This window comes from Colletotrichum fioriniae (assembly GCF_027942845.1).
Source record: "Colletotrichum fioriniae strain IMI 355084 chromosome Unknown scaffold_3, whole genome shotgun sequence".
Lineage (NCBI taxonomy): Eukaryota > Fungi > Ascomycota > Sordariomycetes > Glomerellales > Glomerellaceae > Colletotrichum > Colletotrichum fioriniae.
This window is the reverse complement of record NW_027076839.1, coordinates 1,053,442-1,079,738: the sequence shown is the minus strand read 5'-3', so window position 1 is coordinate 1,079,738 and position 26,297 is coordinate 1,053,442. Positions and strand designations below refer to the sequence as shown.

The window sequence follows — 26,297 nt, the reverse complement described above, 5'->3', positions numbered from 1 at the left end:
ACGTCGGAGTAGTATTCCGCTCCCAGTGGGGGCCTTGACGGGACATCAGTCGCGAGCCCTGGTACGGAGGAGCAGCTAGGAGTTTCAAGTAAGTCTAAACCAACTCCATGGAGCTCGGGAGGGCGGCAGGTGTTTGCGAGCTCCGACACAGCATTATCATTGAGCTCGTGGTGTCCCTCTGTCGGCCTGGATAGCTTCTGTGCAACTAGTTTGTGTGTGGCTGGTTCAACCTTGATAGAATCCACCGGCGAAGCGGGGCCATTGTGGCCAACACGAAACCATTTCACGGTCGTGAACCACTCTCCGATTCCAGAATTTTTTACTGGTGACACTCTGGTAGCTAGCCTTCTTTGAAGCTTGGACGGCTTGGGCGCTTCATCGGGGGATTGCGTTCGTCGACTTCTCATCCAAGCCCACTTATCTGTATTCTTTGCTGTCGGAAGCTTGATAGAAAGCTTGGGTTTGGCCGCGGCCGAGCCTTTTTGATCTGTACTCGTGGATGCCTCGGAGTTTCGAGTTGCGTGTTGGCAAGAATGACATGGCATCTTCAACGGAGCAGTGGCCAGGCCCGACTCTTCTTCAGGAACTAACCTGTTCAGTCCAATATTGCTAATTGCGCGCGTGGATCGATCCTGAACTGGAGAGGCATCGGGTGTGGTAGCTGCAGATTCTGCCGTTGTAGGGGTTGTAGCAACAGTGTCCGTAGGCGAGCTCTCGTCAGCCGTGTCGTCTTCAGTGACGATGAATTGAGTACTGGTCTGCGCAACGAGCTCTTTACCTGTGTCAACCTCCAGCCGCCGGTGATTCATCATGCTGAGTAGAAGATCCGAGGGCAGTTGACTGATGGTCCCGTGGCCATCCCATCGAGGTTGAGGCATATCGTGCCCCCAAGTATAATATGTGCCGGCCTCTTGCTCATTTGATTGTCCCAACGGGGACTCCGGTTGAACAACGAACGCAGGGTCAAGGGTACATGGACCCAAGGCCGCGCTCAGTAATTCAGAGTGATGGTCAAAGTATTCTATGACGTTGGATGGATGCTGATATTTGAAGCCCTGCGAAAATCTGCGTCTGAAAACCGCTGCTCTTAGATAGTCGCCGGTCATATCATATGTCGTAGCTAGCAGCCCTAGACTGTTATTCAGATCTAAGGTACTGATGTCAGTCTTGCTTCTCTTAAGCAATCTTTCATGTCCTTTGAGTGCTCGCTTGCATGTGTCGATAGCAATGTCGAAAGAGTATTCTGAGAGATACGCAAGCGCAAGAGCATGTAACAAGTTGCACACCACACTGTCCTTGCCAGACCTAGAAGCTGCAAGATCTGTGACGATAGGTTCTGCCATCTTCCAATTTCCCTGAAAGAAGTAGCAAATGGCCAACTGGATGTTGAGGCTGCGCATTGATATGTAGCTACTCAAGCATGACTTCTCACTCCCCGAGGAAGATTTTGCGCAATGCGCCAGAGCCTCCTTCAACATATCCCCTGCTTTAGTGAAATCGCGAGCCTTAATATTATCGATTGCGACCTGGCGAATGCAGTGAATGTAGTCTCTGTTAAATGCCGCCTCATCGTCATCGTCGTCGTCAGCTCCAATGTATTCGTGGTCGCTACCGTGTTCTGAGACCGGGGGATCACTCTTGATTGGTGACCTGCAACTTTCAGCCGTAGGTGAAGTCACAGGGGTTGCCACAGGAGTTGGCACAGGTGATGGCGCAGGAGATACCGCAGGTGACCGGCTGTGAACTGGAGTCTCTACTTCCGGAACAGGTGGTGCAGGTCGAGTTTGGCCTTCATTGATGAATCTTTCCACTCTCTCACGCTTGAAGGATGGAAAATTACCCGCTAGACTGATAGCGGCGGACGATGAGGGCTGCCAAGTTCTCTCGCTGCGGTCTCCCCGAGAAGTGCCAGCTGTAGAGCTCGCTGTCGAGTAGAAGTGCTTGGCAGCTTTGGCCAGAGCTTGCAAGTTTCGGGAAAGTCTTGCGTCGGACTGGTGACCAAATGTGTGCGTGAAAACTTCCGAAGGCCTCGCGGAAATCTCCAACGCTCGATCAATGGACAATCTCAACCTGGAGAGTTCGTCCATGATCATAGTCTGTGAGGCATTGCTCTTAAGAGTGAGCGAGCTGTCATGGGTCAGTGGCCTTGTCAGTCAGAAGAATATGCCAACAAAGTAAAGGCTATACAAACACAGTGATTGTGTGCAATATCGTCTGTAAAGCCCCGTTCGACTTGTGTATCTTCTCTTGGAACGCCACCACTTCATTTCCATGGAGTGTGAGATCGAACATGGCCCGGAGCTTCCATCCAAATGTCCGAGAGCCAGCGGCCTTCTTGACCTTTGCGATGAGCATCTTCAAGTCGTTTAGCGTGGCTTGACAATCCGCGAGAGCGATATTGCTCTGCTGCCACAAGTCATCCTCAACGTGAGCAAGGTCGAAGGAGCGACACTCTTTCAAGGTTCTCTCTACCACCTCTAACAGATCCGTGAGGTTCTTGAGCTCCTCGCAGAGTCTAGTGACCCTAGCATCCACTGTCTTCAGGCCATGAATAAAGCCATGCAAAGACTTTGTGAGCTATCAGAAGTCCATATTGTCAGCCCACGGATCATGGATGCTTAGAGTTTGGATTCAACTCACAATACCCGATGCCTCGATCAAGGTGATCACCGAGGCTGTGATGGATAGAGGATCCATGTTCACCTTGGAAGCGGGGAGGCAAATGCAAGTTAACTCGATGGACCTAGGACAAGTAGTAGGAAACCAGAACAATTTCCAGGGAGATTTCGAGGTTATGAATCACCCAGCGACTTCTGAGACTCTTCATCGTGCTACTCTGGAAAGGAGATTATGCCTACGACTCTGCCTCAGTGCCCCGACAGGGCGAGTCACATCGGGAAATGCAAGAGCCGAAAGAACATGCAGTAGACGATGAGCTGCCTTGCGTGAGACATTGAGGCCTCAATTCCCAGAAGATAAAGAACTTGAATTTTTCGGGCAAAAATCTGGGATCTTGAAGAAAGGCAATCAGTTGCCTCATGAGATCCAACCAATGATTTCAAGATCAGGCGCCACACAAGACGAACCGTGGCGCATCCGACTCAAAGGTGCATAAGCATACGGTCAAGAGTCGGTGTGACGAAAGTCGTAATTCATACAAGAGCGGCCCCCGTACTGCGACAGAGGAGCATCCTCCGACCCCAAACTACTGCTGCTGTGGTGTCGCAACGAAGCTGAAAAGGAGGGTACGGGCATGACGACACCTATAAATCTGCGAATCTCCATGCACTGCGCCAGAACATTGCAGTGGTTATAACGTTTTACAGCCTTCCAATTCGGAAAGATTCTCTTAACAAATGCCTTGCCTTGGATCGAACATTACTTGGCGCCGTGTTGATGTCGGTGTAGTAGTACGATGATGCGCCCGGGGCCGCGCAAGCCTCGTTCCGCCTTTCGCCCGGGCGAGAATACCCCTGACAATTGATTTACTCACCGAAAATCGACGAAGGACCATCTGTTGCCGGGGTCTGCTACTCTCAGTCCGATAGCTGGTGAGGAATTTGAAGGCGGCCTTACCAACTGCGAAAGACAAGACTCTATGTGCCGAACTCAGTCACTTGATCAAAGCATCGATACTCAGAAGTCCATCATTATATGGTCGGCACATGAAGCTGGTGGAAGCAGAAATCGAACAGTTTTATAGTAGTAGAAGTATTCCGGCATCATGCCACCGATTTCTAGCCCTGCCATCGCCTGTATACATCGAACTGCTGGTGCATGCGCTCCTCCTGCCCAGGAGTGAACTCAGTCGTGCTAGATCAAAAGTCAGTACCTTCATCTCTAATCGGAGAGCTCCCATGACCACATATTACTTACCAAGTATCATCCGAGTAATCCATAAAGTTGTGGATAGGATCCAAACCAGGCGAATCCGGGCAAGAGTCCCGTCCGACAGGGCACCCCGAGCTCCCGCCAGCTTGCGCAGGCGTATCGGCAACCTGATCATTAATCCCTTCACAGAAACGCCCATGGAACGTATGGAGCAGCCCAAACCAGTGCCCGACCTCATGGACAGCAATATGGCCCTTCCGCGGCGTCGTATCATTGCCGCTGCGGGGCGTCATACCAGGCATAGAGTCGCCATTGACCCAGCATCCATCAGTATAAAACTGCTGGCTGCCCTCCTGCACAACGCCCGCGAGCGCGCACTGCCCGCCTAGGCTGACGCCCAGATCCGAGAAGAAGTAGACGTTGAGCGCATCGTAGCCCCCGCGGCGTGTGGCGGTGCGCCAGGCTACGTAGCCTTCAAAGTCGGGGATGCCGATGCCGGATTCCTCGTAGAAGCCCTTGCCGAGGACGTCATCTACGATGCGCGAGACGTTGACGAGGTTGAGCTCGAAGCCGTGCTTGAGATAGGTAGAGTGCAGGACCTCGAACTATTGTGGGGTTTTCTGTCAGCATTTGCATCCGGCGAGAGGTGTCGTCAAGTCGTACCTGGGCATCAACGACTGCGTCGGTAATTCTGTCCTTGTTGGCCACGGTGCTGGTGACGTGAAAGTACACGTCAACCGGCTTGGACTCTTGACGCTTGACGTAGGCCGGAAGCGCAATGGCGGGCGTCTCGACGGCAACCAAGTCATCGTTGAAGCATCGGAGCAAGCCGACAACCGACGAAACTCCAAAGGAAAGCAGCAGCGCTGCGACGGCACGCGACATCATCGTATCGAAAGTCGGTGGAAATTGGCGATGTGGTTCGTGCAGAGGAGCGACACCCTAAGAAGATCTCCACGATTCCCCAGACCCGTCATCGCTACCTGCCTTACCTCTTTATACATAGGGTATTTCCAGGAAATGACGGCAACGGGCCAAGATAAGACGTCCAACACTGGAGAAGCCCATCGTGAACACGAGGCCTTGGAAGCTTGGCGGACAAGCTTAAATCGCGAGAGAAGTCGACGACTCCACTGCCAGGGCAACGTTGGGATCCCCAGGACAGCAAGGATCTCCAGTGAACTGCCGAAATGAGCAACGTCGCCCGAGTCAACGCGCATGAGGACCGCATCGACCCTCGTATTAATTCTCGTGCGCACGATTGGGGATGGCGATGGTCAGTCGAGGGACAGACGAGAAGGGCAATGGCGATTGATGGTGTAATTTTCAATCATGCGTTCCAATGGTTGAAAGCACTGTCGAGTGCCGCAGCTATGGTAATCCTATCACCGCGGAAACTCAATGGAAGTCTAAATTTGGCCTCTTGCTGAACCTTCCCGAGCTTCCTCTTTCGATCGCATGTCCACTATGCCGCTCTCGCCTGTTGCATTCAGGTCGCCAAGGAGGTCTATTGAGCACAGCGATCATCCTATTCATACTGAGGTACAACGTAGTCGGGACCGACTGAGCCTTGTTTGCGGGGCCGCGGATGACGGAGGAGACAGAGGGCACTCGGGCATGAGTTCCGGAGCAGACCCGGACACGCTCTAATTGAAGCCACGCAACAGCACCGCATTATACAGCGCCGTAATACCCAGAACCAGGTTTCCAGGCAAGGGAAGAGTTCTGCAGGTCAAGGGCTCACAGCAAGGAAAAGTCCGTGGCAGCTGTTACGCCTTCGACGATTGTCAACTCACCGCGCCTCGAGCCTCGACACAATGACATGGACCTTTGGCCCCGGACTAACACTTCAGTGGCCAACACTGCATGATCCAAGACGTCAAGCCATCGAGTATCGGTACCGAAACTCATTTCGTTGGTGCTGACTTTGAAAGCAGATGAAAGTTGGTTAAGTAAAGAATATTTCTATTAGTCTTTACATGCCGGAACACGTTCCCTTATTCAATATAGACGGTTGAAGACGATATAAACATGTGAAGAGAAGACGATTATACATGAGTCTACTTAGGTATATACACTGAAGCCGGCCCCTTAACTCCGTGCTTGCTATGTCCGTCATCATCAACTAAGATTAAGCTGTATTTACTTCTTGCACAGACGATCGGTCTGCTTGGTGAGCCAATCCTCCTGGCGGGCAATGTACCAGTCCTCACTGCCAACGGCAGTGGGGGCGTAGAAGACACCCCAGGGGTCAATCTTCTTCTTAAGAGCATACAGCTTAGCGTAGTTGGAACCGAAGAAGGCCTGGCCGAAATCGGGCTCCATAACGTCGCCCTCGTTGCCGTAGCCACCACCGCCGGGGGTGATGTCGCGAAGACGGCCCATCCAGTCCTGGGTGATGCGAACGTTAGCGGTCTTGATCTCCTCCTGGGTAGCGGTAGCGCTCCAGCCGCCACCGATGATGGCGAACATGAGGGCCTCACGCCACGCGGGGTTGGCAGAGCTGGCGGTGACGTCGGAGGGAGCGGCGGCGTTGATGTTGTACTGGATCAGCGCGGAGCCCTCGAGGATGATTCCCTTGAGGGTGGCGATGGTCTCGTTGAGGAGAGCGGGGTCCTCCCAGTTGGCCTTGGGGATGAGACGGTTAGCGGTACGGACGGTGTCGGTGCCGACGCTCTCCATGGGGAAGTGGTTCTTCCAGGTGGCGTAGAAGTTATCGTGCTCAAAGTACTCGGGCTCGACGCTGAAGCCGAGAGCGGCCCACTCGGTGAAGAGAGGCTCGACCATGGCCTTGAAGTCGGTCAGGTTCATGCCGGGGACCAACCAGGGGCGCATGCTCCAGAGGTAGGCACCGTTGCCGGCGGGGAAGAGAGTCGAGTATCCGTACGTCTTCTTGGCAGAGAAGTCGGGGAAGCGGCGCCAGTAAGCCTCCATGGCGGCCCAGAAAACGGTGGAGGAGATGTTCTTCTCGGCGGTGTTCAGGCTCCAGGTAAGACCGGCGAACTGGGTCTTGGGGTAGACTCTGACGGTCATCGAGGTAACGACACCCCAGGTGGCACCACCGCCGCCACGGACAGCCCAGAAGAGCTCGCTGTTGGTCTTGTCATCGGCAGTGATGTGGCGACCGTCGGGAGTGACAATGTCGACGCTAAGGACCTGGTCGGAACCAAGACCGGCGACGGGGCTCATGGGAGAGTGACCACCACCGGCGATGTAACCACCAGTGACACCGACACTGCGGCACTCGCCGCCAATGGCGGTGTAGCCCTCCTTGTCGGCAGCCTCGTACAGGTCAGAGACCTGAATACCAGCACCGAGCTTGAAGGCGGGACCCTCGTAGCCACCGGCGGACTTGTAGTTCTTGATGAACTTGAGACCCTTGAGGTTGTGGGTCCAGATAGACAGAGAACCGGCACCAGTGTTCTTGCCCAAGAAATCGTGACCAGTGTTGCGGACAACGAGGCGCAGGTTAAGGGTGCGAGCAAAGTTGACAGCAAGCTGAATCTGGGCCACGTTGGTGGCCTTGACGGAGTAGAGGGGAAAGCCACCAATCTCGCAAGTGCGGTTGTTGGCAGCGTTCTGGGGCTGGCAAGTAGAGCCCTGGTAGAGAGGGGACATGACCGAAGTAGGGTCCTCATCGCTTTGGGATGTCAGTCTGAGGTGCCTGTATCAGTCAAGGTAAGACAACTTACTGAGTATCGGAGTTGGTCCAGTTGTCGAGAAGGTACTGGCACTTCTCCGCATCGTAGTGCTCACCAGCGTAGCAAGCAGCTCCGAGGGGAACAGTCTTGATGAGAGAGTTGCCAGTCAAGAGGTTGAAGACCTTCCACACGGGCTCGGAAGGGTAGAAGAAGTCGCCGGGGAAGAGCTTGCACTTGTTGTTGGGCTCAGTGCGCTTCTCGATGTTCGAGGCGTCAGCGAAGGTAAAGAGCGAAATGTTGCTGAGCTCGAGCTGGGTGAGGTTGGCCAGCACGGCATCAGTCAACTGGATAGTCTCCTCGGGGATGTCTGCCTCGGGGAACTTCTCGGCGGCGGGGGCAACAGTGGCCTCGTTGGCATCTGCAAAACGTGGTTAGCATGGTTGGTGATGGGATCGGCAGAGGGCGACTCTGTGGGAGAAGGCAGCTTACCGACGGTCTCACCATCGACGACGAGCCTCTGGGCTCCGACGAAGTTGGCCAGCGGCATGGCCGCGGCGAGTAACAGAGCTCTTCCGAGAGAAGGCATCTTGACAAGAAGGGAATTCTGCTTGTCGAAGAGGATTAGAGATCCTTGCAAGTTGGGTGCAAGTGGGATGAGGAGAGGGACAAGAAAGAGAGTTCACGATGGACGTGCTCCTCATCTGTAGATATATACGTGCAAGATCATCAACGGCCTCGGACCATTCCTGTCAGTTCTCTCCCCCGAGTCCCCCCCACACGTGGCTACATGCAGCATTTGCAAGCTATTGGTTATCAGCCGCATGATGCCTCCCAGGTTGCCGGGATCCACGTTATCGCCACGAGGAATATGGCCTTGGCTACCCGATGCGCATCTTATGTCCGTATAGGCAAAATGAAGACTCCATCGCCAGGAGTTGCTATCAAAGAAGCGGCACCTGGAAGGACCAAAAAGCAGGATGATCATCCTCGAGGGGTGGTTTCCCACTCCCAACCGAGCCGATGGAGAATGGGATTCTGCTTCCTTGGGGCTTCGCAATGGCCTAGCAGGGATGCCTGTATACGAAGACTTGGCAGGCCAGGGTTTGGGCGAAATTAATTACTGTCTAGCCCCCAAGTTACCCCCAACGTCTTCCTAGCAAACCGCCGTTTCCGTCGACACACAGCGGCATATTCACGGCACTCGCGGCAGTTTGCTGCGGGTTGGTTCAATAGCCGTACCTGGAGCCGCGCTGTAGAAGTTGGGCTTTATTTTGCGGAGGTCATCCTTTTTTCAACGTCTGTGGTTCGTTTAGGTATGGGATGAAACTAGTACACACAACTTCAACTCCAAGAGTCGCAAAACCGTCAAGACTATCAGAGCTCCTCCCGCAACTGCAACGTAGCAGCTGAAAAGCCCAATGTCAGAGTGAAATTCAAAGACTCTTTAATGGCATTGGCTGCCTACTGGCCCCTCCTCGGGGCACAATGTCCCGCCGGTCCTGCATCATCTCAGGGGCACTAGCTCATTCCCTTGCCACTTGCCAAGCCGCCTATTTTGACACCCACGTCAAAGGGAAGTCGGCAACGCAGGGAGGTTTTTTGAACCTGGAAGCGAGTGCTCTGGGGCTTCTTATCGTTCTAGAATGCACTTGTGAAGTCAAAATCACGCACTGAGGCCCATCATCGGTACTCCGTACCAAGACTTTCGGGATAGACCCGATCAGAGTAATATCGTCAACAACCGTGCGCCTTCGACTACGACTCGAACACTTCTTTCAGCTATGAGCAACCCAAATTGGCCTTCGGGGCCCCGACAATGACCACACCGAACGACCGTACTGCCCACCGGCCGTTTGGAAAGTCTGCGCCGCTCAAGGCAGTCGAACGGGTGGGAAACTCGGAGGATTTCTGCGCCGCCTGTCTGCCTTCTTCAACGGAACGCCACGGCTGCTAGTCAGGCTCGGCGCAGCTAGGATCCGTTTTCCTGTTCTTTGTAAAAATACACACCCCAACCGTAGGCGTACGCGTTGGTCGTCAATGACTCTCTGTTGCCTGTAAACTCTGTTGGTTCAGGTTGGGAACTGGTTGGTCGAACTTGGCCCTTTTGTCTGCCCTCTCTTCATCTCAAACCACTCTGAGTAACTTTCTGAACCCTGCCCACTGCAGATTTCGGGTCCCTCCAGACAATGCGTGTCTTGGAATGTGCTAGCAAACTTCATTGGTCCGGGGAAGTGAGGCGCTCTGCATAACAAGCAAATATGGGGAATGGAAGGGCGATCCTTCTTGATCAGAGATGATGAAGGGAGAGACCGAAGAGGGGATCCTTCCGCGGGTCAGCCGAAAACTTTGACTTGCTCAGCTCCTCTAGACGGCAGGCTTTTGGATCCGTGTGTCGAGATCTGCCCTTTGCTGCTGGTTGGCTAATATAGAGGAAGGTCGTATTTCGTCTTGGTGCTATTAATCCGCACGAAACGAGAAAGTCTTGGGCAGCAAAAAGATTTCGGTATGGAATATTAAAAGATTTCCCGATTCCCATAAGGCTGTGATGGGACCTGTTGCCTCTTCTCCGGATTTTCTCTTCCATTGGTGATCTTAGTCCCAGTCACTCCGTCCCGACTGCCGCAAACCTCCAGTCCGAGTCTTTTGCGCGTTCTTGCAACTAACCGACCTTTCCGAAGCCGATCCCGTCACAGATCTGGCCGAGATGCCATTTCATCTACTACCTCGAGGCGCGCCGCCGCATCCCGACGTTTTGACGATACCCACACCTCCACTCCAGGAGACTGCAATCATTATTATCTTCTTCTTTCCAGCTCTATCGGTTTGCACGTTTGGCCTGCGGGCGTATGGTCGGATAAGCACGCGTCAATGGGGACTAGGTATGATATCAGCATAACTGCGTTGTTGATTGAAGCTTACAATAGACCATTAGATGACTGGCTATGTGGCCTAGCCTTGGTATGAGCCTCACCCTATATTTCTCCGTGTGGCATACGGAGGTGTTTCCGGTTGAAGATGTTGCTAATGGTTAAAAAGCTATTTGCTGTATTAATGACACCTCCTCTGTTCATGTGTAAGTGGAACTATGCTTCAGGAATGATAACCTGGCCAGTAAGCTGACACTGTTGGAACTTAGTTGTGAAACTAAATTATTTCGGATGGAGAGCTGTAAATGTCCCCAAGGATTTCGACAACAAGGCCGGGCTGTGGTGGAACTTTTTGGTGCAGATGGCCTACAATCCAGTTCTTGCTTTGGTCAAAGCATCGGTATTGGTATTTCTACTCCGACTAGGTGGTCAAAAGCGAGGCGTTCGAACCGCCATTATCGGACTCAACATCTTCAACGCATGTCACGCAGTCGCCGTTTTCTTTACCGCCTTATTCCAATGCTTACCGATGGAGGCCAACTGGGACTTCTCTTTGCGAGGCCAGCCAGGCACAAAATGCGTCGACAACTCGTTTCACGTCATTGCATCTTGTATCACGATCGTCTCGGACCTTCTGGTACTCGCTTTGCCTTTTTGGATATTTCTCGGGCTCAAGATGCCATTGGCGGCCAAAATGGCAGTCATTGGGGTTTTCCTTATGGGTCTTGTGTAAGTGATGATATCTGGTAACAACAACCCTGGGATAAAGCTAATTGAATTCGGATTAATAGAGTTACGGTTGTTGCGGTCATCCGAGTCATCCAGATCTACAAGCTTTTCTTCGTCCCATCACCTCCAGGGACCGATCACTTTCATAACATTGGCCTTGTGAGCTCTACCGTTGAGGTCAATCTAGCTATTTTCTGTGCCTGCATTCCTGCATTGCGTCCTCTATTCCGCCGATGGATGCCGAAGCTATTTGGCGGCACGACCAAGAAGACGACCGGAAAAGGATACTACGGAAAGTACGCGACCGGCTCATTACGAAATCCAACGGGAGTACAAGAGAACAACGATATTACACTCAAAGAGATGCGCTCAAGAGCGCACTGCACGGAAATACGCAGTGTTTCCCCATCGGGCTCTGAAGAGGAAATCATGACATATAACGGAATCGTCAGAACAACAAACGTCAACGTTCAGTACGAATCCAACACCAGCGTAAATGACTTGGAATCTCGACACTCAAGCGAGTACAAAACGATCGACAAGCCAACGAAGGGAACAGCTTTCTAAGCTGAAGCTGATGCTTGAAACTTTAATCGGCGTTCTTGGGCGTTGTGGATCGCGGGACATCCCGCCAGGGTTTCAATAATACCACTATTTGGATCTGCCGGGTGCGGGCAAGTAATCATCAACTGAGCCGCCCCATGCACGACCGCAGTTCGCTGCTTTTTTTTGTTTCTGCATATTTAAATACCTTGGATACCCTTCTATAATCTCACTTTGGTTTACTGTTGGTTTACTGTTGATTTGCTGAGAGTCAAGACGCTATCGACGATCGTGTGATCTTGCCTATCAGTGGATCTGAATCTCTCGGCGGTCTACTCCGCAAGAATCAGACTGAATCAGACTCCAGAGCGCGCATGATGAGTTTGTGTTCCCTCGCCAAACAAGTACGGAGCTCGACTCCATTCCATCCCGAGTACAACTCTAATTCTCGATTCCTCAGTGGTTGTGCCCTTTCCCATCCTGGGTTTTCTTATTAGGTCGAAACTCAACTACATGATGCGGGCTTGGCGTCGGTGTCTACGAACGCTTAGTGGAGAGATTGGTGCAGGGTTTACGCGTTGTCTCCATCCGTTGCGATCCTCTTATGTGCAGTCAGCGATTTTATGAAAACTTACAAAGTGTATTTGGGTAACACTTAGCCCATAGGCAAGGCTAGGAGCTACGTAGTTCCGGCAGAAGGGTTTCCAATGACGGTTTCAATAATACTAGAGAAGACGTGATAAGAACCAGACTGTCGCACTGTCTAAGGTTTGAGGCGTCTTAGGAGAGACCACTAAGTCTTCACCTGAATCGTAGTCTCTGGCTTTTCACCTTCCCACAATGGAGAGATTTTCTTCTCGTCACGAAAGACGCGCTTTCGGCCCCATCCCGCCCAGCTCAGCGAAAATGAGGCGATGGAGATTCCGCAAGTGAGACTCCTTATGGCAGTGATTGACGTGGACAAGGGCGATGGGTCCTTGTTAAGCGTCGGCCCAAGGAATTAGCCAATTTTGACAGGCAATGACAGCCCGTCTCGAGGCCAGGACCCCGACGCTAGAAGAGCCGGTCCCGCTGTGGTCTGACACGACTAGCGGTGCAGAGATCCTAGATCCTGGGATTTTGGGAATGGAACTCCCCTGCCTGCCGAATGTTCTTCGGACTGGCAACCCATTTTCTGCTGCCCAGGTGGGCGGACGCCGACGTGGGCAGACGCTCGGTGCCATTGGGCCTTGGAGAAAGAAGGGATACTACGACGGGGTCGACGGAGACCAGGTTAATCTTAACCTTGTTCAGACGAACTACTGCGTAAGGAAACTTGACAGGTTAGCCGTGATGCTTCGGGCGCCCGCATCTCGCAGTTACAATGTTGCATGAACTGCTGAAACCTGCCAGTACCAACACGACCAAACGTCCGGAAGCCTATTGGGCCTCTCAAGCAGCCAGCCAAAGAGACGAAAGAGAACAGCGTGCCTAGTCCGTCCCGGCGACCAGTTGCCGAGATTCGAACCTGCAGTTGGGGATCGATAGTCTCCATTATCCGTACAACTTGCAAGGTTTGGGATGCAGGCCAAGGTCGCTGATCTTTTCCTCTGTTCCCTTCCCGCGGATTCCTGGGGATCGGTGCAGAGACCGCGAACTTGACCGCTGAATGGCTTTTGCATTTGCGATGTCCAGAAGCATAGGACTCAGGGCAGATCAGAATCCGAAGCGAATAGTCTTTGGTTGATCTTTGCTTGGCTTGATCAGCGTCCCAAGGGCATCGAACCGAAGCTTTGGATAGGTCATCCGGGATGCATGGGCTTTGTTCATCGATTTCCAACTGTAAAGTCTATCCCCACACAATTGAGATCCAGCGCCGCTAGGACTGGTAGTACTCAAGGGCATGGAGTCGCGTTAGCTGATGGATCTCTAATTACCTTCCCGCGAGCGAGATAGAGAAATTCTGCGTTTTCCAACTTGTCATACTTTAGCGACAAGAAAAAAAGAAAAAGAAAAAAAAAACTAGTTCATGATTAAAGCGGCCTGTAAAGCGGATGAGTAATAGGGGTGCTATCCATGCTGGGCCGATGTTTTACGATACATGAGCGTTCTACAGCCACATTTTTCCTATATCAATATCGACAATCAACTTCAAGGAACGTCCCGCCGACGCCCACATGAGCTTCTAAGTCAAATAGAAGTAATCTGATATCGGGCCATCCAAGCCCCCAACGTACTTCTGCATGCATACTTAGACGTAATCATAGTTCATATGAATCACACCGTTGTCTCCAGTCTCTAGAGCAGTAATTTCCACATGGTGATTCGCTGTTAGGTCTTGTCGTGCGGCTGAAAATTAAACAGGAGCTCTCAGAATCATCCGAGACGCCAGCAGATGTCTCACTCGTACTTGAGCCAAACAGATGGCATGATTGCTACCTGTTCTGATTTGGTGAACGTTTCTGGACTCGTTTTCTCAATGTTCACTGCATACCACCTTGTCGGTTAAACCATGTATGAAGTACCCGCAAACGCAAAATGGCTGTCAGTCAAGTTTGATTTGCTTGGTGTCGGCTGTTGTGGCGCCTCGAAGACCTCCGGATGCAGGCAAGTTCAACCGCCACATTCCTCTCAATCAGTGTCGACTGATATTCCCGCGGGACCAGCCGAAAGCTACCGAGTTTGCGCATTCCTGCAGTATTGTTCTGATGGTTTCATGTCTTCTCTAGTAAGTAGTCTACAATCTGTGCCACGTGGAATGGAAGGTGTCGAAAACTTAAGAAGACGGGTCTCCTCGAGATAAAAGTTACGACATCACCTATGCTTGTAGTATTGAACATCCAACTTGATCATTATGCGGCCTCTTGCTTTAGTGTCGATTTTGCTCACTGACCTTGTAGCAGTGAGCAGTGGATCATCTCTTTCTCCTAGAAGAGAGATACCATTGTGTCTGTGTGAAGACGAAGCATGGGATATCACCAGTCGATGGCTCAGTGTCTTCTCCACCCCTGGCGTTTCTAGCAAGGCGGAGCTGGCAACTATCGTTTCTCAAAATCTCACAAGCTACGACGATACATTCGGTCCTCCGACTATCGGGATTGATGGACTCTGGGCCGCCCTGACAGCAGGTGGTAACGCTACGACAGCCAACGTGACGCAGACGCCCAACTTTATCCTACATTCATGCGACCAGATTGCGTACAACTGGCAGTACACCGCCGTGACAACTGGCTATAACTCGTGAGTCTGAAGCTTTCACTTAACAGGCGGGGACAGAATGCTAACACTGCTCCAAGGACAGTACCGGTGGGAACTCCAGTTGCCTTCACCGGGAATGATATCATAAGGATTGATCTGGCGACCAGACTGGTGTCCAATGCCACGTCCGCTGGGAATTGGATCATACTCGCTCGCCAACTGGGAGATTCATGTAACGTTTAATGTGATTGTTCTCATCGATAGGAGGGTTTTCACTTCTCTGCCAAACGGCTCCTCCATATTCTGAGCCTGTTTTCGTCAAGTCTCACTCCATACTTGGAGTCATCGTGCAAAGCGATACTGAACAGACGTTTCAATTTTTTAAGATCAAAATAATATTCTTGAATATTGGAGAAGTATACATGTCGTGAATAAGAACTAGGCAAAGGTCTCAATAAGCGATGTCACGCGCTGACACTGAATGTTTTGACGATTGCTTTAATTCACCGACTCCGATTCACTCAGGTATGAAATAAAGCAAGTATAAAGGTTCAACGCACGACCATCTCTGCCCACAACAGGCAAAAGAAAAAGCATCAAGCGTTTCGAACCCGGTCGCGAAAATGAGTGCTCAGCTACCCGAATGGACTGATTTCGGTATTGGGAATGATCATACTCCTTGTCGTCTTCCTCAAAACCGCCAGCCTGACAATTCACCTCCTGCCTTTGAAGGAATTCAGACCTCTTCTAACCAAGATGAGTCTCAGCAAACCCCAATCATAGAATCGGTGACATTTGGCTTATCAACATGGCCCGATAGCGCAGCACCATACTTGGCACTCAACACAGACTGGCCATCAAACCCAGAGAGGAAGAGAATGGACATGGTCTATAAGATCCGCTACGGGACCAAGATGTACGAGTTAATCCTTTACTGGTACCCGCCTCCAGTTTCACGGTTTCCGGATAGTCGCAGAAGACGTGCAGAGCAGAGATATCTAGAGCACTTTGAAGATCTGTGGATGGAGTCTCCGACCCCTGAGGCTTCTCCCCACTTCCTTCCAGTGCTCAGACAGCTTGACGCTGCGATTATTCATACTATGATATCGCAAGAAATTCACTTGGAACAGTCAGATAGGCCCTGGAGGTGCCAGATCATTGACCAATTTGAAGACCCACACCCCCCAATGTATGCGATGGTATGGACTGAGGGATGGGCTGACTATCGTCGCCGGGAGGTTCTGGCGGTTGCAGTATATAACGGGTCGGACGTCCATATTATCCACGAGGACAGGCCTGCCCAGTGAGCCCAACAACTAGTATCAGTAAGTGAGGAACACCAATTTACTACTAGTAGGGATTCACAGTCTAAGGCAGTTCAATAGAAAGCATGCCAGGGTATTATGAAGCTGCAAGAAGCTCTGCTCATCTGAGCAGAAAAACCCCGAGGTCTCCAGGGGTATCACGTTAGAACATGATCATTGAACGTAAGTCAGAACGGGAACGTCTTGATAGAATCCGAGAAGATTGCTTGTATATATAATCGATAAACCATAACGCCATATACGCTGAGTATGCTACTTGATGCAATTCTCATTACCTGGCCATACTAGCCCATGCACCCCTGATATCAAACCTTCAACTCCCTGAACACCGCCTCAGAAAATGGGCGAGTCAGTCTCATCTACAATCTGAACCTTGATGCTGCCGTTCCTGTAGTCTGAAGCTAGCGTAAGGGCGTCGACAGCCTTCTCGAGAGGGAAAGTGTGAGAGATGAGGCTCTTGAGGTCAAGGATGCCGCTGCTCAGGCAAGCGATGCCCGCGGGCCACGTGTCACGGTATCTGTTGATGAACTCGAGCTTGATCTAGAGAAATCCCGTCAGTACCTGTCTCTGTTTGAAGTCTGTGTGTATGTTGTCCTACCTCAGCAAGAGAAATGTGCATGAATGGCAAGTTGTTCATAATCTCCCTTCCAACACCAATAACCATAACCGTACCACCGCGACGAACGGTAAAAGCAGCGGTGCAGATACTACTCTCGACACCGGTGCACTCAAGCACCGTTCTAGGCGCGCTATACTCGTCGTCGCCGAACAACTTGCGGATAGCCTTACCGTTGCCCTCGTTACCGAGCGCGGGGTCAATCTTGTACGTAATGACGCTAGGGACCAACGTCTTGGCGAAGGCGAGGCGGGAGGGCTCAATATCGGTGATGACAAGTGGGTGAGCGCCTGAGGCCCGCGCTGCGGCGAGGGTGACGAGACCGATGGGACCTGCACCGCATACGACGGCCCCGACGCCGAGGGAGAGGCCTGCGGTCCGAATGCCGTGCATACCGACGCTCAGGGGTTCGAGGAGGGCGCCTTCGGCGTAGGAGATGTTGTCGGGGAGCCTATCCCGAGTCCGGCGTTAGATACGTGTCTACATGTGTCCACTTGAGACTTCTTGCGAGGGTAAGCTGGACTTACTTGTGAAGCCACTTGGCCGGGTGGCACTTGTATCGCTGAATCGTGCCATGGTATGGGTAAACACCCGAGAACTGGACATCTTCGCAGAGATTGTACCGTCCGTCGATGCACAGGAAACATTCGCCGCAGGGCACGCCCGGCTCGATCGCGACGCGGTCGCCCGCCTTCAGGTTCTTGACACCCTCGCCGACGCGGATGACAACGCCTGCTGCCTCGTGGCCGATGATGCAGTCTCCCTCGAATACAAGCGTTCCGATGCGACCCGTTTTCCAGAAGTGGATGTCAGACCTGTAGAGCGTTTCAAAAGTCAGCTTTTGCCTTCAGGTTTCTTTTGCAACTGAACTTGAACTCTGGTCGAACCGAGGCGGGTTGCGCGTTTGACTCATATGAATGAGACTAGAAAGACTTACCCGCACACTCCGGTAGCCTTGACATGGACCAATGCCTCTCCTGCCTTTGGTGCGAGAACGGGTGCTTCCTCTGCCTTGAGCTGGTGATCGGCTGTGACTACCAGCGAAGGGTTCGGTAGCGGCGCCTTGATGGTTTCTTCCTTGGCAATGACGGTGGCAGCCTCGTGGTGACGGTGGTGGTTGTGCTGCTTCAACTCTGTCACGACAACGACGCCATTGGACTTTGTGGGCGCAACGCCATTAACTGGCGCCTCTGGCGAGGTCGTGGTGGCGACCATTCTGAAGGTGTCTGGCCTTCGGGAATAACACGAAAGGTAGATGACAGTGACTTGGGAGAAACGACCGCTTTTTCAAACAAATGGGCACCTATCGGCAAAGTAGCCACGATGTAGTTAGGATCAACACGGAAGAGAGAAACAAATGTTCAAGGACTGTCGCTGGAAGAAACGTGATGTGAAAGGGGAAACGGCTGGGCAATCGAATCTGACAGGATTCGTCGAGGAAGCGCTCCTATCCTATAACCCGCCATGCGTCCCGTCCCGTCAAACAATGATTATTTTTTCATCGTCGTGTGATACCCCCTCCGCCGGTAGCAATGTCCGAATTTCCAACAGCTCAACATAGCTAAGGGTCTGGGCAACATGCGGGGAATCGACCGAGCGACTAAGCATGCCTCTTCTGTCGAGCCTTGGTCGAGTCATTACCTGATTGGGAGATGCTAAGCACCATCCGGCAGTTCTAAATCAGTGCGCCGGGGAACATGCCGGCTGTGCGCGGTTTGTCCAGATGATTGGGTCCGGATTATGGGAAGCGGTTCAGCTTGTCACCACCCCGAAGCCGCCGAGTCCCGAGCCGTCATCGGTGCGGCAAATTTGATCAGGGTAGAGGAAATGGCTTCGATACAATATTGAAAAGTATCAGAGGTAGATCTGGCAAGTAATGGTTTTGGACATCTCTCGTTATAGCGTCGGTACACTGGGGTAGTTGTCACTTGGTCACAGGCACAAGGGAAATAGGGCGAATAAGGTCGTGATAGTTGAGGAATTCGTTTTCATTAATTCGTGTCATGTCTTGAGACCATCAATCCTATTCAAGCCTTTTTAAACCTAACCTCTCTAATAACGTGACTCTTAAAGACGCTTTGCTTATGCAAAGATGCGCAGAGGGCGCTGGGGCAGGTAGAAACCAGGGTCGTTGAAACGGAGACCACGGTCAAGGTCAGAGATGGACTCAATCTCCTCGGCAGTCAAGTCGAAGCCGTTAACCTCGAGATTCTGCTTCAGACGGTGCTGGCTATTGCTCTTGGGAATAACAGCGACGCCGCGCTGCGTAGCCCAGCGCAGCAGGACCTGCGCAGGGGTAACCTTGTACTTGTCCGCGATCGCCTTGATGGCATCGACCTCGAAGAGGCCCTGGGCGCCGGTGGCGCGCTTGTTGGAGATCTCGAGGAAGGATTGGGGGCCAAAGGAAGAGTAGGCCGTGACGGCGATCTTGTTCTCCTGGGCCATGGAGATGAGGTCGGGCTGGACGAGGTAAGGGTGGTGCTCGATCTGCAGGGCGGAGATGGGGTGACGGGCGTAGGACTGGATGTCGTAGAGGGACTGGGCCTGGAAGTTGGAGACGCCGATGGACTTTGCGATGCCCTCGTCTGCGATCTGCTCCATGCACTCCCAGGTCTCGCGGATGGGGACGTTGTCGGGCTCGACGATGGTCTGCGCGGAGTCCATCCACCAGCACTTTGTGTCTCAGAGTCAGCGAACCTTTGGTTAAAACGATGAAGGCATTCATGCACTTACAGGGTACTCGAGCTTGGAGGGCTCAATGTACTTGAGAGCAACGGGGAAGTGAATGAGGAACAGGTCAATGTAGTCCAGACCCCAGGTCTCGTTCTGCTTCTTCGCCATGGCGACAGCATGCTCCTTGCGGTGGTAGTTGTTCCACAGCTTGGTGGTGATGAAGATGTCCTCACGTTTTACCAGGCCGTCGGCAATGGCGCGGCGGACACCCTCACCGGCCTCCTTCTCATTCTGATAGTCGTAGGCGCCATCGAAGAGGCGGTAACCAGTCTTAATGGCCTAATTGGAGACATTCTCACGGATTAGAGAACATAGATACTTGTGTACAGAACTGAGCACTTGAGTGAAACTCACGTTGTAGACGGTATCGGCGCAGGTCTCGCGGGGAACTTTCCACAGACCGAAGCCCACGAGGGGCATCTCACGGCCGGAAGCGAGAGTGATGGTGTCCTTGCCCATTATGAAGATTTTGAAAAGGGGGTATAGATACTAGAGTGATAGGAAGAGAGGTTGCGTGATGAATGAAACGAGTTTACTCTAGAATGACGAGCTTTGAGTTCTAATATTCTCTGTCACAAGATTCTTGTTTTTCTTTCTTTCTGTACAACCCCGCCCTCACTTCAAATGCGCACATAACCCCGCCTCCGTCAGTACAGCGCCATCCCTTCGGCTGTTCTTCTGAGCATCATCATGGAGGGGTTGAGTCTGAGAGGTAAGGTGGTAGGGCTTACCGAATATGGCAATGTTAAGCACCCGCGATTCAGAAAAGGGCATGTATCCCCGCGCTTAGCGTCCCCCGGTTTGACTCGTGTTCGACGGGGTTCCACGAGGGGTTAGAAGCCCGCTTCAAGGAGACGAGCTTCTCTGCCGTCCACCTAATGATCAAATGGGAATTATGAGCTGAGTGTCGAGTAATTATTCGCACACAGACTCAAGGGATGTCAACGGATAGCATCGGAAGTTGTCCGGTAAGAGTAAACGCTAACCGTCAAGATTCGCAATGTATTATCCGTAGACTCATCTAACGTCGTCTCACTCGCCAAAGCTTGAGAATCATCTCATCAATGATCAAACCCCATGGATAATATCCACAAACAGCAATGTCCCTGCAAACGCTTATCCCGAACCGCACTCGCGTCAGCTGAACCCCGACTTGTCGCTGTAAAACCATCCTCCCCCTGTTCCACACACACCAACTTTATCCAGAGACTCCAGCGCAGCTCTTTCTTCCCCGTCCATGCTTCCAGAGTTTCTGGAGTCGAGCCCGTACCTCGGGAAACCCTCCACTATTTGTTGGGGACCTTTTCCGCCTTCCCAATCCGACAAAATTATCCCCTCCGGCCGCCGTTGTCCGTCCTCCAGCCATGGGCACACAACAAGCACCCCAAACATAGCAGCCGGTTGCGATAATGATGGATGATACAGATGCAGTATCAGCAAGCGGCTCTGGAGCTGGAGCTGGAGCTGGAGCTGGAGCTGGAGCTGGTCCAGGAGGTTCGAAACAGAGACACAAGAGGACTCGTACGGGGTGTATGAAGTGTCGGGTCCGACGGCGTAAATGTAAGCCTCTCTCGCTTTGTCCATATCTGCCTTCGTATTGCTCGTAAATGTCGTCTGAGACCCACTGAGATATCACCTCACCAAGCAGAGCTGGCATGACTTCGCATGACGCTGCAGGTTGTCTCTGTTTGCTCGGTGACGCTTCATCAAAGTTACCATGGACTTACTTTATTAACCAAACATAGGCGATGAAGGAAAGCCGCGATGTCAGCGCTGCATCGACGGAAACTTTGAGTGCCACTACGGCCCTAGACTAACGTTCTTGAATAAGAATGCCTTGACGGTGTCACCCTCGCCCAAGGTGCCCGATGCGACAAGGCCAAAATACTCGCGCCTTCAGGTCCGTGATCTACTAGGAACCATCACTCAGCTGGATGTTTCTCAACTTACACGCAGATGTAGTTCGTAGGTGCCGGGTCCTCCAAGCAAGCCGCCAAAGACCCATCATTACATGCATCTTCTCCGCCGCACGAGCAACATGGAGTCAATGGCAACATCGCAAACGATCTGAACCTGAACCATGCATCTCTACCGCCACCGCCGCCGTCGCAAACACCAACGCCAACGGTGATAACCTTCCACGCAAATCCTCAACCCCCAGAACCGCCGCCAACGGCGACGACTAAACCACCGCCACTCGAGCCGAGCCTCACGCCCCTGAATCATCACCGCCAGCACCCACCGCTCACGCAATGGCGGCCCACCCAGAGTCTGAGCAGCCTCGGAAGTCACGAGAGCCTCTCGTCGCCGGTGCGCAATCTCGATATCACGGGGAAGCTGACAGGCCCATCGCCAAATAATGACGCTGCCTACGAGACGGCCCTGAATGTTCTCCTGTCGCTTGGAAACGAAGGACCGGCGGAGCTGGGCCAGTCGCCTGGTCACGGCTCGGGGTCCTTTGCGATTGGTGGTGGTGACAGTATCGGTGTGGTAAGTCCCGGAGAGATGATGTCGCTGTCGCCGAACTCCACGAGGGAGAGGAGAGGATCTGGCGTGTCTGCGGCCGGTAGCATATCACAAGATCGCCTGCTGCAGCTGTTGCGTCACTTTAGGTACCAGGTCGCGCCTTGGGTGAGTTCATCATCAAGCTTTAGTGTTTGAGCCTTTGGATGTTGGATTGCTAATGGTTATTTCGTAGCTTGACTTGTGTGATATGGGACAGACCTTTGGTCTTTACGTTTCTCGCCTTGCGATCGAATCTGAAGGGGTTCTTCACTCCCTTCTCGCCGTTGCTGCGACAGCACAGCAGGCCGATATGCGCATGGTGTCCGGCGATGTCGAATACCTCAAGTCTCTGGCTGAGGCGAAAGCTTTCCAGCCAAGCGGACCAGTCATCAGCGACAGCGATTTGGTTCATTTGACACTATCTACAGCATGCCGATTCATCTCTGACATCCCCAGCGGCTGGAACAGCCTGTCTGCTGTTATAAATCACAACTTTTGGGATGTGACACTAGCGGAAGCAACTCCAAAGACCATTGCGATATTATCAGTCTTGATTCGACTAGGTAGACTCACCGCTCCTACATTACTTTCCTACATCCCTTTCCTGATGGATAATCCACATCACAATTCACCAGAAGCTAACCAAATAGCAGAACTCGCCGCCGCCCTCGTAACCGGGGCCCCCATCTCCATCCCCGAACATCTTTCCTACAACCCAATCCCACAACAATGGAACTCCTCCACCATCGCAGAGACAATATTCCAATACACCATCGAACCCCTCCTCCTCTGCGCAAAAGTCGTAAACTTCTGCTCAGGCAGCTTTCCACCACAAACTCAAGCCGATCTCGACCTCGGCGGCGGCGTCCCACTCACACCCGTTCACCGCTGGACGATGCTCAGCGACGCCCTCGGGTCCTGGTACACCAACCGGGCGCAGGAGTTCCGCCCCATGGTGGAGATGGATGGCGGCGACGAGACGTTGTTCCCTGTCATACTCTTCACCAACGGCGCCGCCGTCTTTGCGAACCAGCTGTATCATACGGCCATGTTGTTGTTGCTTCAGAATAAGCCGCGGACGTTGCAGGCGGCGACGGCGGCGGGTAAGAAGTCGTCGTCGTCGTCGTCGTCTATGTCGCCGCTTTGGCATGCTCAGCGCGTCTGCGGGATCGCGCTGAATAATGACCGGAGAGATAGTTGGGATCTTTGCTTGGTCGCGTCGCTGTATCTGGCGGCCCAGCGGATGACGTACGAGCCTCAACAGAAGGCAATCATGGGGTGTTTTGATCGTATTAAGTCCATGACTGGCTGGGATGTCGATGGCTTCTCGACGAAAGTTCGAGAGGATTGGGGTTTGATGTAGATAATCACACTTTGTGGACGCTATCACACCACGTCGACCTCTAGCCAAGGTAACCATTACCACATAAGCAGTTGGAGTAATCATTATGATGATGAAAGTAAATCATCTAACCATGTCGGCGATCCGAAGTTCCTTGCGGACCTTGTAGCCCCAAGCGGCCTCCAGGTCGTCGATTCTCCAGCAGGTGCCCCATCCCGTCACAGCCTCGATGCTGCGGATGAGCTTTACAAGAAGAGCATGCTCCGACTTGTGACTGAGAAGTCGACCAGCGACCCAAAGGGGCTGGATGGCGTTATTCAAGCAGCCTTGGTGGGGGTTCGCGAGCGATATGCCACAGATGCATTTCGCGTGCCAGATGGCGGAGCCCGTAACACCGCCCAGCTTGAGGTTAAGCGGTCGCGGCATGGACCCGAGCAAGAGCGTACAGGCCGTGTGATACAGCTGGTTCGAAGAGATGGCCGCCCAGTGCAGGAACAGAATCTGAGGGAACGGGCTGCTCTGTATGCTCTGGACGGGCAGCAGCTCCGGCGGCCGGTCGCGTGTCCAGGCTTGGAGGTCTTCCCATAGGCGGATCCAGCGGTCGGTGAGCTCGTCGGTGCTGCTGCAGCCGGATACGTCGCCGAGCTCAAAGTAGCGCGTCCTGTCGGCGACGAGCTCGCAGACTTTGGCGCAGAGGTAGACCGCGTAGTTGGCGTGCATGTCGGGGGTTCCGGACTGGTGGAAGAGTTCGCTTGCTTCGTTGTGGGAGGCGCCGCTGGGAAGCCATTTCGAGGGGGTGAGAAGGGTGCTTTCTGTTCCATCCGAAATGAGGGCACCGCATAGGTCTGATGGGTGTGTTAGCAAGAGGATCCGTTTGTAGAAAGGGTATTAAGGGATAGACTGGGACACACCCATTCGTGCGTAGCACCAAAAGACGGCTTGAAGTAGACCGCCGCTGAAGCCGTGAACGTAGAACGATTCAAAGAGCGCGGCACACCCCTCGAGGTGTTTCCTCCAGTCTTGAGCACTGGCAGACATCATCTCGAGACAGCACAGAATTGTGCAGATGGGAATGATCTTTTGGTCTCGGGATTGCAGCAACGGCGTCAGTAGGCGGATGGCTTCCTGGTACAGCTCGAGGCTGTCAAACGACGTCTGCTTCCCCTCTTTTCGCTCCATCTGTCGCGCTGAGAGGGCAAGGACGGCGTAGAGGAGCGCAGGGGAGCTGCGGGCGAGGACGGGGACTTGTATGCCAAAAGCCCGGTCGCTGTCAAACATGTCGAGCTGTTGTAAATGATGAGCATTGGCAACGGTGTAGTGAAGAGGTGGAATGTGTTTGGAACTTACCCATGTCGCAACTTCACCGACGTAGTTCTTCAAATACTCTAACCTCCGACCTGTCCCCAGAATCTGGCCGGCCTGCCGTCGTGCGGCTCCCTCGTCGCCCAAGATAGTACCCGGCGCCGCGAAACCCCCAGCAGAAAAGCCGCCATCAGCTGCCTCTGGTGTCCCCTCCCGTGTGGGAGCTGCCGTTTGCGCCGTGTTGAAGATGAGGCATCTCAGCTCCTCTTGGTAGGCGAGGTACCCGGGGTCGGTGACGAACTCATCCAGCCTCCACGACTCGGCCGGCGACGTTGATGCTTCGGATGAGAGATGGTGTGAGGGTGTTGGCTCGCCGAGGCCCCATGTTGACGAAGCGGCTGGGGTCACGGCTGAGCCGAAGTGAGAGAATGCTTGGGATTGGGAGTGAGATCGGGCATGAGAACGCGAGTGAGTCTGAGACTGAGGCTGTGAGTGAGATTGAGATTGGGAGTGAGATTGTGACTGAGACTGAGACTGAGACTGAGAGCCTGTTTTTTCTACCCGGTCAAGGGGTGCCGCGGTTGATTCGTCATCGTTAGCCATAGGCGAGAGCATGTTAAATTCGCAGCTGACGGTGTATGTGCAACTGCTGGCAGACTATGTAGTTTCAGTCTTGACAACATGAAAGTGACGCTCAACTCAAGTATCGTGAAATCGGCCAAAGCCCACCTCATGGATCGGAAGGTTTCGGTAGGTCATGCGGGAGGAGGAAAAAGACTGGATCTCCTCTTCACCTGTGACCTCCTCTGGGTTCTCTCCGGCGTTGCTCCCATCGAAAATTGCCCGACTAGCGGATTTCGGATGTTGCTGGCATCCAATGGCCAAGTGCGCCGAACCCTGGGGGGGAGATGGGCGTATTGGTTGCTGCGGGGAACCCAAGTTAGCGGAACTTGCGGGGAAGTTAGCCGCTGATGATTGGCCTTTGGGGGGGTTAGAAAGGGGGTGTTTGTTTGCGTTCAAGTGTTCAGGGACGGACCTAGACCGACTCCTCGGTAAGGAAGGGCCACCGAGAGGCTGCCTAGGTGAGTATCGGTGAGAGATGCTGACACGAAGAGCCTGTCTTCCGTAACGACGGCATATTGGGCAGCTCCAACGCAGTGTTAGGAGAAGCTTGGGACTACTTGTCGCTATTCTTCTTGCCGCACCATGGAACGACTCAAGTCGGCTTCACATTATACCCAGATGTCCTTGTTTGGCGTGGCCTCGTAAGAGAATAAGGTGAAAGGAGTTTCCCTCGTAAGAGAACCCACTCAGACGGGCAGGGCATTTGTGACCTCTTTCAGAGACTCTCTTCTAAGTTTTGAGACTGGCTAGCCAACTGTGTCTTATGGGCGAGTCGAGGGAGAATGTTGTGGCACCGGCCGGCGCATTGTGCTCTTCGGCCTCAACTTTACCGGCACGGCGGGGCCAGGACCTCGGGGTTTCGGTGCTGATGTCACCGGCCGCGGGGTTCGATGGACTCTTGAGTCAAAAAGGGAAGCCGAAGCCACGAGCCGATCTCCGGGGACCATGGATCATGTTAAACATCGTTTACTCCTTGGCGGGACCCTGCAGGAGAAGTAGCTGACGAAGAGCTAGGGGAATAATTCTGGCTGATTTAAACCTGTTGTGTCCCTAAATATCGAG

At 53.0% G+C, this 26,297-nt stretch overlaps 7 protein-coding genes across 7 annotated transcripts; 1 reads left to right on the top strand and 6 right to left on the bottom strand.

The window, feature by feature from the left end:
• Positions 1–2,181: 2,181 nt before the first annotated feature.
• Positions 2,182–2,697, bottom strand: N0V96_003185 (uncharacterized protein; the record flags this gene model as incomplete). The annotated part of the gene is made up of 2 exons (XM_053190961.1): positions 2,182–2,577; positions 2,641–2,697. The coding sequence occupies 2 exons, from the start codon at positions 2,695–2,697 to the stop codon at positions 2,182–2,184; spliced, it is 453 nt and encodes a 150-aa protein (XP_053051386.1).
• A 1,040-nt stretch (positions 2,698–3,737) lies between these two features.
• Positions 3,738–4,719, bottom strand: N0V96_003184 (uncharacterized protein; the record flags this gene model as incomplete). Its single annotated transcript, XM_053190960.1, has 3 exons — positions 3,738–3,813; positions 3,877–4,436; positions 4,495–4,719. The coding sequence occupies 3 exons, from the start codon at positions 4,717–4,719 to the stop codon at positions 3,738–3,740; spliced, it is 861 nt and encodes a 286-aa protein (XP_053051385.1).
• A 1,254-nt stretch (positions 4,720–5,973) lies between these two features.
• N0V96_003183 (uncharacterized protein) lies at positions 5,974–8,058 on the bottom strand (the record flags this gene model as incomplete). The annotated part of the gene is made up of 3 exons (XM_053190959.1): positions 5,974–7,471; positions 7,524–7,890; positions 7,962–8,058. 3 exons carry the CDS (start codon positions 8,056–8,058, stop codon positions 5,974–5,976), a joined length of 1,962 nt encoding a protein of 653 aa, XP_053051384.1.
• Positions 8,059–16,446: 8,388 nt separating this feature from the next.
• On the bottom strand, positions 16,447–17,944 carry N0V96_003182 (uncharacterized protein; the record flags this gene model as incomplete). Its single annotated transcript, XM_053190958.1, has 4 exons — positions 16,447–16,653; positions 16,712–17,180; positions 17,257–17,544; positions 17,667–17,944. 4 exons carry the CDS (start codon positions 17,942–17,944, stop codon positions 16,447–16,449), a joined length of 1,242 nt encoding a protein of 413 aa, XP_053051383.1.
• An 867-nt stretch (positions 17,945–18,811) lies between these two features.
• On the bottom strand, positions 18,812–19,921 carry N0V96_003181 (uncharacterized protein; the record flags this gene model as incomplete). Its single annotated transcript, XM_053190957.1, has 3 exons — positions 18,812–19,402; positions 19,463–19,741; positions 19,817–19,921. The coding sequence occupies 3 exons, from the start codon at positions 19,919–19,921 to the stop codon at positions 18,812–18,814; spliced, it is 975 nt and encodes a 324-aa protein (XP_053051382.1).
• Positions 19,922–20,994: 1,073 nt separating this feature from the next.
• N0V96_003180 (uncharacterized protein) lies at positions 20,995–23,330 on the top strand (the record flags this gene model as incomplete). The annotated part of the gene is made up of 5 exons (XM_053190956.2): positions 20,995–21,022; positions 21,208–21,362; positions 21,425–22,093; positions 22,161–22,530; positions 22,621–23,330. The coding sequence occupies 5 exons, from the start codon at positions 20,995–20,997 to the stop codon at positions 23,328–23,330; spliced, it is 1,932 nt and encodes a 643-aa protein (XP_053051381.2).
• A 102-nt stretch (positions 23,331–23,432) lies between these two features.
• On the bottom strand, positions 23,433–25,226 carry N0V96_003179 (uncharacterized protein; the record flags this gene model as incomplete). Its single annotated transcript, XM_065756765.1, has 4 exons — positions 23,433–24,154; positions 24,221–24,593; positions 24,657–25,097; positions 25,173–25,226. The coding sequence occupies 4 exons, from the start codon at positions 25,224–25,226 to the stop codon at positions 23,433–23,435; spliced, it is 1,590 nt and encodes a 529-aa protein (XP_065614532.1).
• Positions 25,227–26,297: the final 1,071 nt, after the last annotated feature.